This window comes from Lepeophtheirus salmonis, chromosome 12, assembly GCF_016086655.4.
Source record: "Lepeophtheirus salmonis chromosome 12, UVic_Lsal_1.4, whole genome shotgun sequence".
Lineage (NCBI taxonomy): Eukaryota > Metazoa > Arthropoda > Copepoda > Siphonostomatoida > Caligidae > Lepeophtheirus > Lepeophtheirus salmonis.
Genome location: NC_052142.2, coordinates 9576560 through 9590448, shown reverse-complemented (window position 1 = coordinate 9590448; position 13889 = coordinate 9576560). Strand labels below are relative to the sequence as shown.

At 32.0% G+C, this 13889-nt stretch overlaps 1 protein-coding gene and 1 long non-coding RNA gene across 6 annotated transcripts in view; both read left to right on the top strand.

Annotated features, from left to right (window-relative positions):
- Positions 1–13889, top strand: part of LOC121126683 (uncharacterized) — a 65250-nt gene that overhangs the window by 36800 nt on the left and 14561 nt on the right. For 2 of the 5 annotated variants that reach the window (XM_040721983.2, XM_040721986.2), the window contains exons 3-4: positions 9578–9595; positions 12445–12624. The exons of 1 other annotated variant lie outside the window; for it this stretch is intronic. In XM_040721983.2, the coding sequence (XP_040577917.1) occupies positions 9578–9595; positions 12445–12624 (198 nt within the window). The remainder of the gene's footprint in view (positions 1–9577; positions 9596–12444; positions 12625–13889) is intronic. 2 more of the 5 variants (XM_040721984.2, XM_071891927.1) reach the window with 1 other exon arrangement.
- On the top strand, positions 4549–5433 carry LOC139906678 (uncharacterized). Its single transcript, XR_011782408.1, has 2 exons — positions 4549–4771; positions 4837–5433. It is a non-coding gene; the product is annotated as an uncharacterized lncRNA (long non-coding RNA).

Genomic DNA, 13889 nt, shown 5'->3' with positions numbered 1-13889 from the left:
TTTTCTTTGCAAAACGAGTCAAAATAATTTTCGGTATCAAATTTCCTATTTCTAAAATTGTAGGATTCGAATTGGATCGAGGTCTCGAGGAGGAGGATTGTGCATTAAAATTCAATGCTGTCTGAGTTAGACTCATTACCAACAAATTTGACAATTACTTAATCACACTGAATTATTAAACATATTTTTGTATATATCATGGATACCAGAGATATGGTCAATTAATACATGGATACCAGAGATATATATAATCGAGTTTTTAAAATTCACTATACTTTTCCACTAATCTGGTTCATTGAAGTATTTAATACATATATTTCAAACATAAATCTATCCTTTTTTATAGAATACTTCTAAATTAAAACAGTTTAGATGTAGAAAAGTAGTTTCTTAAAATACGAATTGTGCCATATTAAGTTATCAAGAGTTATTATTATTTTCTAAATATTTATTTTAACAAATTTCTTACGCAAATATAAATTAAATAAAAAGACAGATTTTCTATCTAATTTAAACCAGCAAAGAAATTAGAGCAAATATGTACTGAGTTGTTATAATTAAATGTGAATATATAATTATTTTTCTAATATTATAAAAAGTATGTATTTTGTTTTTGTTTCAAAAATGGAATCATAACTACTTATATTATAAGGCTGATTTGCACAAAATACCATGCAGACTTTAGATAGTATTGATTTAGGCAATAATTTATATCACAGTAAAATAAGAAACAAAAATTTATTAATTAATAAATATTTAAATATAAACAATAAAGCTCAATAAAAAATAAGAGGGTTCTTTCATCATTATCTACAAATTTCACAGTTGATTAAACTTTATCACTATTTTGCAAACTATTTGATTTGCAAAAACTCTTCGAGTATTACAATATTAGGAAATAATTAATTAATTGCAAGAGAGATGCATTTCTTGTATGGCTGAAGTTTCTTTATAAATGTAATAAATGTGAAGAGCCTTGAGCGTCCATGCTTAAGATACACTAGAGTAGGTTTGCCTGGCTTTGCCCGATATATTAAGTAATTAAAATTAATTCTGAACTCTTCTGCTTAATATTACATAACAAATAAAGATTGTAAAAAATTTTCTCGCTGCATTTTTGTATGTATTTTTTTCATACTTAAAAAAAAAAAAAAAGAGATCATAAATTTTGGAGAAGAAAATATTTTAAAGCACTACCCGTTGAACTATCGTTTGCTTAACTTTCATATTATTGTCAAAAATCCTCATTCTTATTATCTCTTTTTTTTCCCTCTCTAAACCTTATTATCTCTTTTATAAAAGTTTGCTAAGATACATACCAAGATGCAGCGAGAATAATTCTTAGAATTTAATGGTCTTAATTTTTTCTTCTATAAGAAGTAGTCGCTTTTTAGTCAAAAAAATTGTGTTTATAAAAATGCCATGGCCTTGAAGGCCTAAAATATTGTTACCAGAACCATTTGTTGAGCTTAAAGAATTACGTGTAAAATTACAAAAAAATCCATTTGTTATTTGTATACATATCACACAGACATTTGCATTTAATATATAGATTAAATGTGGATAAATGTTATCAGATGATAATGAAGTACAAGTGAATTCAATGCTTGAGACGGTCATTGAGAAAATAAAAGATAAACGAGTTGACATCGAAATGAGGGGATTATTAAGTGTTTTAGGCCTTATGAAATGACTGAAGCATTGGTAGGGAATGAAAGATCCCCCCTTCTTTTCCTTTTTTTTTTTAATGACTTTTTTAGATGTTTATTCATAAGTCACTCCCGAGTTGTTCATTATGAATATGTTATAAAGGTTCTACTTAGTGAATGTGCAAGAGCTATATTCTAATTTTAAGTGTCAGAGTCTTTTCTGAATGTATATGTTTCTAAAACCGATACGAGCCATATTCCAGCCGATTATGGGTAAATAAATGAGTACTTCCTTATTGGACGAATCTTATATTATATCAATGAAGTGCTTGATGTTATTTGTTACCTGGACCAAAGGAAGTCTCAGAGACAAGGGTACACAAAGGGCATTATGTCAAATAAGAAAATTGCGTGCCTCTCATTTTTTTATTTTTTTTATGTTCCTTTAATTGGTCAGATTTAGTTGTACTGGTCAAGTATAAGTAAACATAATATTATATTTATTCCATCTGACCTAAGAATCTTGTGTGAAATCCATGTAATTAAGTATATTTCTTTCTTTAGGAATGACGGGGGTGCGAGCCTACACACATTGAGCTCAAGAGAATAATTTCTCTCAAGTGCGATGCTCATTGAGCTAAGTCGACTCCATTTCCATATTTTACTATCACTATTATAAGTAAAAAATACTCAAAAGATATATTATTATATTTCGGAGTGTTACAATGTTATGCCATACCCCTCCATGAAGAAACGTCTGACTCCAGGCTGAGAAAAGAGCAAGGAGTTAAATTTAATGTCATCAATCCTTCCTTTGAGTGGTGACTCCGAAGTAGGTACCCATCGCCCATACTTTATCCATGTATCAATATATAAAATTGATCTATATTTCGACCACAAATTTTGATGAGTCTACTAGAAGTGACACTGAAATGATTTTTTTCTCAAAAATATATGGTATGGAATGGTTTTCTTCTACTTATTATCTTCTATTTCTTTCATAGATTATTTTGATTATCCCTACAGAGGCCCCTTTATTACTACTTATTGTAAAAAATTACATTCACAATAAAATAAAATAAAACTTTTTGTGAGCCTGATTAAATTTTCTTTTCACGTATGCGGTGCGTCAAAATACAAGCTATATTTAACATAAATCAAGATAAGGAAAAAATCCCAATTTAATTTTACTTTAATTTACGATAATTATTGACAACGTAATTATACTATCTTCGCGAGTCGATACCAGGATTTAATAATGAAAAGAGTGATTGAGCCACTAATCTTCAATGGAACACCTGATTTGGAATTTTTTATTGAAGGAACTAATCCTATTTATATCCTTTGAGGTTCTTAGTCGATATTAAAAAGTGAGAAGCTCTTTTCACTAATATGTACTTCAACTCTCAACTTGGACTACAAATAATACTACTAAAGGTTTAGTTCCTCTGTTCCAAATACATTCCAATATTTGCAATTAATCCTCTGAATCTCTTCACTTCAACTTCTGCTCTAGCCTTTCACAAATATAATTGTATTATTATCGAAAGGAATATCAAATATGAGCTAGGATATAGGACATGAATGGTTCTTTGGAGGATAAGGAGGACGGTGATTCCCTAATTATAATCATGTAGTAAGTGTTTATTGAAGCAGCTTATAGGATGTTTCTGCATTCATAATTTCCCTAATGCCCTCAATGTTGGATCATTCATTATATTACATTTTTATTTTTGACAAAGGTATTTTTTTTTTTTTCACACTCCTGTATAATATTAATTACACATAACTGTCAACATTAAGGACGCTCAAGCAGCAATTGGAGCATTGTGGTTGATAGAGAAAAAAAGTTCCTTATCCAAGATACAAAAACTCTTTTGAGATCGTTAGCTAGTCGAGGCCCTTCTCTCCCTCTACTGGATAAGATGTCACAGTAATGTCACAGGAAATGAGTTGGCTGATATGCTAGCCAAAGCTGGAGCCGTGGATCAACCTGCTACCCAAATTGTTGGTATCCTTTGCTCATTTCTTAGGAGGAAGGATTCTGCCCATTACATAAACAAATGGCAGATACTAAGATCGAACCTTGATTATTGCTGTCAATGCCGTGTGAAGCTCCCTAGAGGTTAACTTGGGAGGTGGAAGCATCTTTTGGATTTTTCATAAGGAAAACTGAACTCCTTGCTTCAGTTCACCACTAGGCATTGTCTCCTACGCTGACAGTATCACCTCATGCACTATGAAGATAGCCTATATTGTGGGTGTGGTTTAAGAGAGGAATAACCTCTTCAACTAGTTAATGAATGTCCTAAATTTATGATTGATTGGATACAGATTTTATAAAATAATTGACCTTTTCATGGACATTCTATCTCCAGCCTCTCCAGTTACTTAATGAATTCTGATATCTGGCGCTAGTTAAATAATGCACTTTCCCTAGAACACCTTTATGACGGACTGCGGTATGATACCTAATCTGGCAAACTATTGCGAGGGCACCACAAGTTAAAGTTATTTTTACATGTGACCGTATTGAATTTATGTTTTTATATTATGTGTAGGAATTAATATGTGAATTACTAAAAAAAGGAGAGTTAAATAAACATACAGAGTTCAAAAGAGAAAAAAAAAAATGGGACGTGCTTAAGTTGATTTTTGAATTCCATTAGTGCAATATAATAATATATATTCTAAGATGTATAAGTAATTGTTAAACTAGAATTATTAATACTTCATATTTACAAATTTCAATATTGTTATATTTGTAACTTTTATTAGTTATTACTATAATTTATAAATATGCCATCGTCTTGTGTTGTCTCTGGATGCTCGAGGGGAGGATCATTGCGATTCCCTTCCAATGAAAGTACATATCTTATATATACTGCATTGATTTAAGATGAGAAGGCGTTAATGTTTCACTCTGAAGGTCATCACCATACTCTGTCATGTGAAAAACACTTCAAGCCAGAAGATTTCCGAGTTGCAAGAGAAACTCTAGCTTCTGCGGTAGGAACAATATATCGGCATTTGAAACAAAATACAGTCCCATCTCTTTTTCCTTGGTCGTAAGTAAAAATCCAGTTGAGTAAAATCATCGTTCGATCAACATTAAAAATGGGGCAAGTTTCAGCTCTTTAAATCTACCAAAGAAATTATAATTTATAAACCAATACTTTTTTTATAGAATGGTAACATAATTAACGATGACAATAGTATGAGTATGACTCTTGATCAATACTTGGATTTTCGAGGAGGTACCGACTGAGAACAACAACGGTATTTTTAATCAAAGACAAGACGAAGATGCCCAATAAGATCCGTTGACATCAAATGACCAATATGTTCTAACATGTACTAAAGAAGTCCTCCTTTGGCCTATGTTCTCGATCCCAAACTCTGTTGATAATCAAAAATGGTCCAAGCCATTTCTAATCAATATTTATAGAACGGTTGGAATCCTCATCATAATTTTTCTCATGCACTTCGTCTTCCTAAATTATGAAATTGTACGCATATTGTGCCCATTCAATATTTTTTACTATTATTATAATATTCATACAAGAAACCAAATAAGCTTTAATCAACAAATTTGAAATTAGCCACAACCAATGGATTTTAAAATAAATAATTGATTTTCTTCTCCTAACTTAATAAAAAAAAATTATAGGGATAACCATAAATATATTAATTGAAATGGATTTTGAATACAAAAATAGATTTCAATGGACCATCTGAGATATAATCATGTATGTATTAAATATTAAAATTTAAAAAAAAAAAAGTCAAATTTCAGAAGTATGACTTCTGAGTATCTCATTCAAAAATGCTAGAAAATTTACAACAAAATATTCAAAGATAGTATTTTTGATGTTTATAAATTGTATGAAAATTTATAGCCTTCATTGGTGTTGACTGATATCGTTGTCTTTATTTAGGCGGTAAAAAGTATTCATTACTCAATAATAATTATTTTGACTTTTGTGAGAAGAAATGTTTTTCATTTTCCTCAATTTTGTGTAAATGAGTAATTAATTGTAGGCTATATTCAAATTATCTTAAAAGATCATGATCGAAAAGCATGATAGCTATTCGTTATCTTTGTGAATTAGTCCTTGGTCACCACATTAACAGATTCCAAGGATTGCACTTATTTGACATTAGCATATATATGAAGATGAGGAGAGGCAGTCCATACTCATCTATTTTCAAAGAAACTTTGAAAACTGAGGCAAGGAGTCGGATAGATGGATTTTTTGTAATGTATTTAAATCCAAATTGTAATTCAAGGACTACTAGCGAGAAGGATTTCATACGTTTCTTATTTCTTCAATATAGTATATTATTGAAATTAACTTCTTGGGTTGTCCAACTCATCTTCGGAAAACCACTTTTTGCCAAGGAATCCTGTTAATTTAACTATCACTTAATAATATCCCTTTCAAAACGTTTCAAATAATATTGAGTAATGAAATGATTAATTAAAGGACTTAAGTCAACTGGGGACTCAATTTCGTTTCAAGTCCTTCTCTAGCTAGTTGTTATTTGTCCTTGGACGGATAATCATTATCATTATTATTTACCGCAACTCACTGTCACCTTGTTTACAAAATTATATATGGTAACAACGCAGATGCCCTATTGAAGCACCTTTCTATAACTCTAAATGATCATAAGGTAGGACGAGGACTTGAAGAAGGAAGATGGTTGAGTATAAAAGGTGATTCAAAACGAGCGTTTTTTTTCTAGTAGGGATTTTTTGACAGGCGCGTGCGAGTTCTGTCAAATTCATATGTCATTTTTACTCAGTATTACTTTACAATTCTTCATAGAAAGATATACGCCACAACAACGTGTACAAATTGTTCAATTGTACTATGAAAATCAGCGTTCTGTGAAAGAAGTTTTTCGCAAATTACGCCCAACTTATGGTCCACATAATCGACCTTCAGAATCCACAATTCGCAGAATAATCGAAAAATTGAAGGGGCAGAAACTGGCTGGGATGCCGCGTCGTCTGGTAGGCTATGTACAGCTCGCAGCGTAAAGAGTATTGCAGCCGTAGCCGAGAGTGTACCCGAAGATCGTGAAAAATCAATTTGCTACCTTTAACAGACTTTTATCAGACTTTTTTGTACCTCAAAGTGAAGCACATGGTCTCCACGATATTTGGTTCTAACAAGACTTGCCACAGAGCGCGCGTAACAATGGACTAAGTGGGACATCATTTTGGTGAACAATTAATTTCACGTTTTGGCCCGGTGAATTGGCCACCAAGATCGTGTGATATCACACCTTTTGACTTTTTTCTTTGGGGCTACGTAAAAGCAAAAGTATATGTGGATAAACCAGCGACGATCGAAGCATTGGAAGCAAATATTCAGCGAGTTATTCGTGAGATTCCGGTCACAATGCTCGATCACGTCATCGAAAATTGGCGCAAAAGAATGGACTATTCAAAGGCCAGTTGCGCCAACATAGGAAGGGGATTATTTTCTAGAAATAATTGTAAAGGATTGTTTTTCGGTTAATAATAAAGTTTTGACCATAATATAATATTTTATGTGTTTTATTTCTACAATCCAAAAACTCTTCAGTTTGAAACACCCTTTAGAAGGGCTTGAGGTAGAAAACGGATTCAAAATAGGAGAAGGACTTGAGGAAAGAACGGGATTAATGCTAAAAGAGGACTCGAGGTAGGAAACATATTAAAGATGGGACGATTGCTTTCAGTGGAAAGAGGGTTAGATGCGGAAAACGGATTTAATGTAGGAGATTATAAATATAAAATATAAGCAACCTAAAAAAATAATACTACAACAGTATAAAATACTTTTGTTCAACCTTAACACCTTAAATTTGTTAATAAATCCTAACTTAGGAGGGAACCCCCCTAGAGATAGGAGAGCTAATAACCTACCTCCTCTTAAAGATACCGGCTTAATATACCCTACCCCTAATTTGTTTAGTAAGCCCCAACAAGGTAATAATAATAGCCTGTATACAATAAAAAATATTATTATTAATTAGATAGGCAATTGACTTACTGTAGGATAAATGCTCCACCTAGAAAACGGATTTAATATAGACAAAATTAATGCAGGTAGAGGGTTTGAAGAGTGCTCCATTAATGTAGTGACATGGTATCACTGTCCGTATAAATAAATTCCTCCATATCTTCTACCGAGTGATTGTATACTTATACATATAATAACTAAGGAGTTCCATAAAACAACAGAATAATCCACTAAAACAACCACTGTGGAAAAGGGAGAGTATTCAATTTTAATCCCCAGCTCCTTTTTTGAAATTTTTGAAAATCAACTCGGCTTTGTCTCCTACTCTAAGAAAGCTATTTCATTAATAAGTATCCTTCAGCGTCCTTCATGGATATAACTCAGAAATTACTTTTATATCAATTCCATTTATAAGCTGGACTTCGTATACAGTCTATACGGATAATTGTATAACCTGGTTCACTCCAGTTTTCTTTATTACTACTGAGTCTCTTCTGTTATTGAAGGATGATACTGTATATAAGGACATCTTCAATGTTGCCTTTGTTCCAGAATTTATCAGCACTTGTCTATTTTTGTCCCTTAAAAAGAATAAAGATAGCAAAGATATTAGAAAGTATCACCCTTTATCACTAATAAATACCTCCTATAAGATACTTAATGGTGTATAAACCAAACGATTGATAAAGTGATCCCAAACATCATAGGTGTGTAGCAGAATAGTTTCTTAAACTCTATACTCCTGGAGAATATTCTGCGTTCGATGCCAGCACAATCCAAAAAATTAAAATTTGTGACTTCGTTTGCTGACTTTGAAAATGGATTTTGATCAATTATACCACAAATTCAGGAAGAACAGTTACTTACAAATAGATTTTCAGATACATTCGTCGAGATGATATCTGCTGTACTCGGAATGATATTGGATACGTTGGCAGTGGGTTACAACCCGTTTGTTAATCGTATTGGAACTTAACTCAACCCGTGGGCCGGGATATCAACTGTGGCTGGGGGGTATGGGGGTGCTGCAGTGGATGCCATTTTGAATGATATGACATGAGTTAGTGGTGGTTCAGAACCCGTTCGTTAGTCGTGTTGGGTCATAATACAACCCGTGGTTCGGGATATGAACTGCGACTATAGTGGATGTCGTTTCTGATGTTATTACATGAGTTGGGGTTGGGTTCCAACACGTTCGTTAGTCATGTTGCCATGCAACATAATCCGTGGGCCGGGATATAAAGAATATCATAGATTATATTATAGAAAAATGTTTCATGTTTAATTCCAAAAAAAAAAAAACCTATTTAAAAAGTAAGCTTCTTCAACCATTCTGATTTTTATGTCAAGCTTAGTGTATGTAGCTCTGTTCCAAACTAAGCTAGCTTGTCATTTGGAAAAGCCATAGTAGGACACAATAGATGAGACACCTTTTAATAAAATATATTGGTTCTCAATAATTTTACTTCAAGGGGGACTTCTAATTTCTAATTTTTAGAACACACATTGCAATCCTAATTGAATGATAATAATGAATTATATAAAAAAGTTGTGTGTATAACGTTTATATTAATGTATATTAGGTGGTGTTGTAATAAATGGTATAATACATTTTTTTATTTAATTTCTTATAATTATGGATTTATTTGTTATCAAATTATTGGGCATTTAGTTTTTGTTACAAATTAGTTTTGATTTGAAATTATCTAATGTAAAAACATAAACTTTCTAGAGATCAATTAGACTTATGACTGTAAGACAGATATGCAAATATACTGAATATTTCAATTTTGGTTTGGTATTCACCTTTATGATCTTTAATAAATACTTTTAATATGAATATTTAATATATTGCACAAATAATGGGTTCATAATATAATTATAAGTTTTATATCTCTACTCTATTTTTAGGCCTTATCTGTTTATCTGGTAAGTTAAAACTGGATTTGTTAAATGTAATAAAATATAATTTGCGATATGATGACATTTATGTTAATGAATAGATCGTTTGATACTTCTACCAGTGTTATTTCAATAATTATAACAACAATGGAACGACGTAGCTCAACCGACAAAGCGCTCGGGAGAAATTATTCTCTTGAAATCATTGTGCGTAGGTTCACGCCCGGTCGTTCCTATATAATGAAATTTACATAAATGAAATATTATCATCTAGTGTAAATAGGAGTGGTCTGTAGGAGGCAAAGTTTTATTTAATTTAGGTTGTTTTTTCGTTGTTGTTTTTGTATTCAAAATATCGTATCTATACATATTTTGACCAAAAAATGGCATTGCCCTTATAACCCAGGTGAGCAAGCTCATTTTATACGACCGTGTGTGTGTGTTTTTTGTTTTTTATAATCATGATACATTATTATCTATATTTAAGCTACTATAATAGGTAGATACATATTCTAAAAAAACAAATATTAGGTGAGTTTTCATACGTAGAATACTTCAAAACACATTTTGGATTCCTTAAATTCAATTTTGTTTAATAATCTGCCAAGAACTATAATTATTTTCCCAAATTCCTGAAAAATATTTGATATACATAATTTTAAATGTTATCATTATTTGATAACTATGATCAAATTTTAGAGGAGAAAAGAGTTTACAATTCATTTTGTCTCTACAAAGACAAACGATTCACTCCACTTGATTACTAGTCTAAAGTTGTACATGACTGCCTTCCATATTTCAATGAGCTCTTAGAGAAGAAACACCTTAAATATCTTCTTGTTCGTACATGCAAAACATACCTAGAGAACGATTTCATAACAGCAGCATTTAAGACTCTTGCCATTTCCACATACAAAATTACAATGTAATTTCGTAACTGTATGGATATTTTAAATCAAGACAGTACTGTGCAAATATCTTCTAAATTGTTTAAAGACATAGAGGAGAGTACGATAGAAATACTTAAAGAATACCATGTAGAACGAAGCATGTATACATGGCCAACAAACCTCCATCTACATAACTTGATCTGGTTCCTCTGAGAGAAATGCGCATCGGTGAGGCAAAAGAGGGGATATTGGGAGAACAAATAGGATTATGTGACAGATTTTTAAATAAAAGAGGATCTTTTATTTTATTATAGTGCCTCTTATTCCTCAGAATTAATTGAAAAGAGTGCCAGTACAATAATGAAGGTATTTGATCATAGAAAGATAGAATAGACGAAATAACATCAAGAAAAAGAAAATATCCACCAATTTGTTGATATCGTGTTCAAAAATGCTAAGCACATGGTGGTCCAGTAACTTCAGGTCAAGAAGTAAAAAATTTGATAGTGCATAATGCTTTTAAAGAAATAAGATAGTTCGTTAGGCAAGATCTCCAGCACCAATAAGTGGCCCATTCGAGATTTGTGATGACTAGATCTTGACTAGCCAGGGTCAACATAGTCATCAAAGACACAATGAGATGCAATGTCATTACCATGTTGGATGTCATATGGGAACCCAACATATTTCTGTCTGAGGATGACATAATGAGTAAGCTGAAAAATTCTGGTTTTATAGCTGCAGAAGAACCTGAAGCCAATTAATAACAATATGACTCAATTATCTATTCTTATTATTGCAATAATCTCCGAAATTTGTCGACAACTTCGGTGATATTTAGCTCATTACTTCGATGGAAACATGAGTAGGACACGCTTTATAAAGAATTGGTAAGGGTTAAGCCTGTGAGTGATAAGAAGTGGGTTAGATCTTATATTATTGATCTACAAGATGAAAAAAAAAAATTACGAATTATCAATATTCAAGCTTTTATAGATTTTGTCTAATAAAAATGAAATTGTTGATCATCATATTTTTAGCATTACTTTGTATTTATTTATATATTTAATTTGTTTTTTATCATTTCATATAGAATTAAAAATTGCAAATCTTAGAGTCCAATTCCTATTCCAATTACTAAAAAACTGAAAACTTCCACATTAATTTTTTTGAAAATTGAGTTTTAAAATAGTGGTTTTTGCCAAATTTTTGTACCAAAATTGAATTTCAGTAATTAAAATTCCATTTTAAAGCATTTTACGTCTAAAAATACAAAAGAATTTTTTTTTTATGTAGTGTATTTACCTATTATAGAAGCTAAAATATAGACAATACTGTATCTCGAGTGAATAAGGGATACTGTCCCATAAAATAGGCTTGCTCACCTTGGTTATGAGGTCAATTGCTTCTTCTTCTTTGTTTTTGTTGTCATAATAGGCCATTTGAAAGCTAAAATAGAACAGCCTAAATTACAATCTATAAAAGGACACTTCGTACAGCCCACACCTACTGTAAAGGAGAAACTTGAAAGAATGTATTCATTTATAAAATACAGGACTTACTCCTTCCCCCCCCTTTAAGCTTGGTATTTAATACATGGATTATTAAAATAAGTAATAATTTTGATGATCTATTTGTTGAAATATATGAGATATATTTCGAAATAGAGTTAACAATCAACAATTTCAATTCTAAACTTTAATATATTTATAAAAAGGATCCAGGATTAACGTTGAAATTATAATTGTATTTTTTGATTCAGTTATTACTACATAAAACAATATTTGTAAGTTCAATATATAATTGCGTTAGCACTTGATGCTTTAATCAATAATCTGTAATTAGTGTTTTCGTATATCAAATCTGGTTTTCGAGTATTTTATTATGTTTGTTTATCCTCTTTTTATGTACTGGTCAAATTTGAAAACTATATATTCCATTTCTATTGACTAATTTAAAAAAAAAATTATTTGAAATATCATTTAGAAGAGGAATGCAACGATATATTGAATAAAAATTTGAATATGAGCTTAGCAGATGATATTAACGCCATTCGAGATGCACTAGAGGGAGCTTCGGCAGTAGCTAAGGACAGAACTCTTAAGACACTGGAGAGAATAACTGCTCGACTGGCACAGACAGAAATAGAACGAGACATTGCTATAGGTGGGTTAAAATTTTGTACATATATAATTTTTGATATGTTAGGTTGTTAAAAAGTGAAAGTTTAGTTACCTAATAAATAAGAATAATCATTTCAAATTATTAGAATAAATTTAACAGTAATATTGAATTTTTAGTGGTTACATTCTCAGGTAAATAATTTTTTAAGTATGTTTTAATACTTTGTTATTGATTTATTGAAGTTGTGTGCTATTAAAAAATTGCATTCTTATCAATACATTTCTTTGCATGAATTAATTATGTTCAAGTACACTTCTAAAAATTATTGTTATGTTTAAAATTTAAATCGATATATAAGTTTTTAGATATTTTAACTTCCATAAAAATAAAAATTTTGATAAAAATATTATTAAAAAAGGGTAAAAGATTCAAAATACCGAATTAAAACTTTTTTTAGAAATTGAATCCGTACTTCATTTATTTTATGCATTTATTCATTCAAATTTACAAATACAGATAGTCCACGATAAATTGGAACTATCTTAAAATTCAACCTGCTTGATAAAAATGGAATTTGGAGTGTAATTGTTAATATGAAAAAGTTACACATGATATTAAACAATAAATTTATTCAACATGTCCTCCCTCAGCAGCCACCATCTTCTCCATCCTGCCCTTAAAGGATTTGCATGCCCGGATGACTTCCGCGGAATCGACAACATTCCACTCCCTCGTAATGGAGCCCTTCAGGGCCGCGATGCTCTTGTGGCTGACATTGCACACCTCCCTCTCTAACTTCCCCTACCAGTAGTAATCACACGGATTGAGGTCGGGTGAGTTGGAGGGCCAGCCAGGTGTTGTGATCCCAGAAGGTGATGTCGTGGGAGTTGAAGAGGTTAGTGGTCCTCATGGCGATATATGCGGGCGTTGAGTCTTGTTGGAATATGAACTCCCTCCCAGCGGCCCTATCCTTCATCCAGGGGATGACAAACTCCTCCATGATTTCGCAGTACCTTATCGCGTTAACCCTTTCTTTGGGATTGAAGAAGAAAGGAGGCATCACTTCACCGGTGCTGCAGATGGTACCCAGGGTCATCACGGAGGCTGGGACCTTTGTGGTGAAGACCGCAGGGACCTCTTCTCTCTCCTTGGCAAGCCACCTGTCATTCTGGACGTTGTAGCTTCTGTCGACAGTCCAGTTCTTCTCATTGGAGAAGAAGATGATTCTTTTCAGGTCATTGAGGAGACGCTTACCGTTGGTGAGCCTGGCGGCCTTTGTGGATGCCGTGAGGATGTGTTGTTTGGCC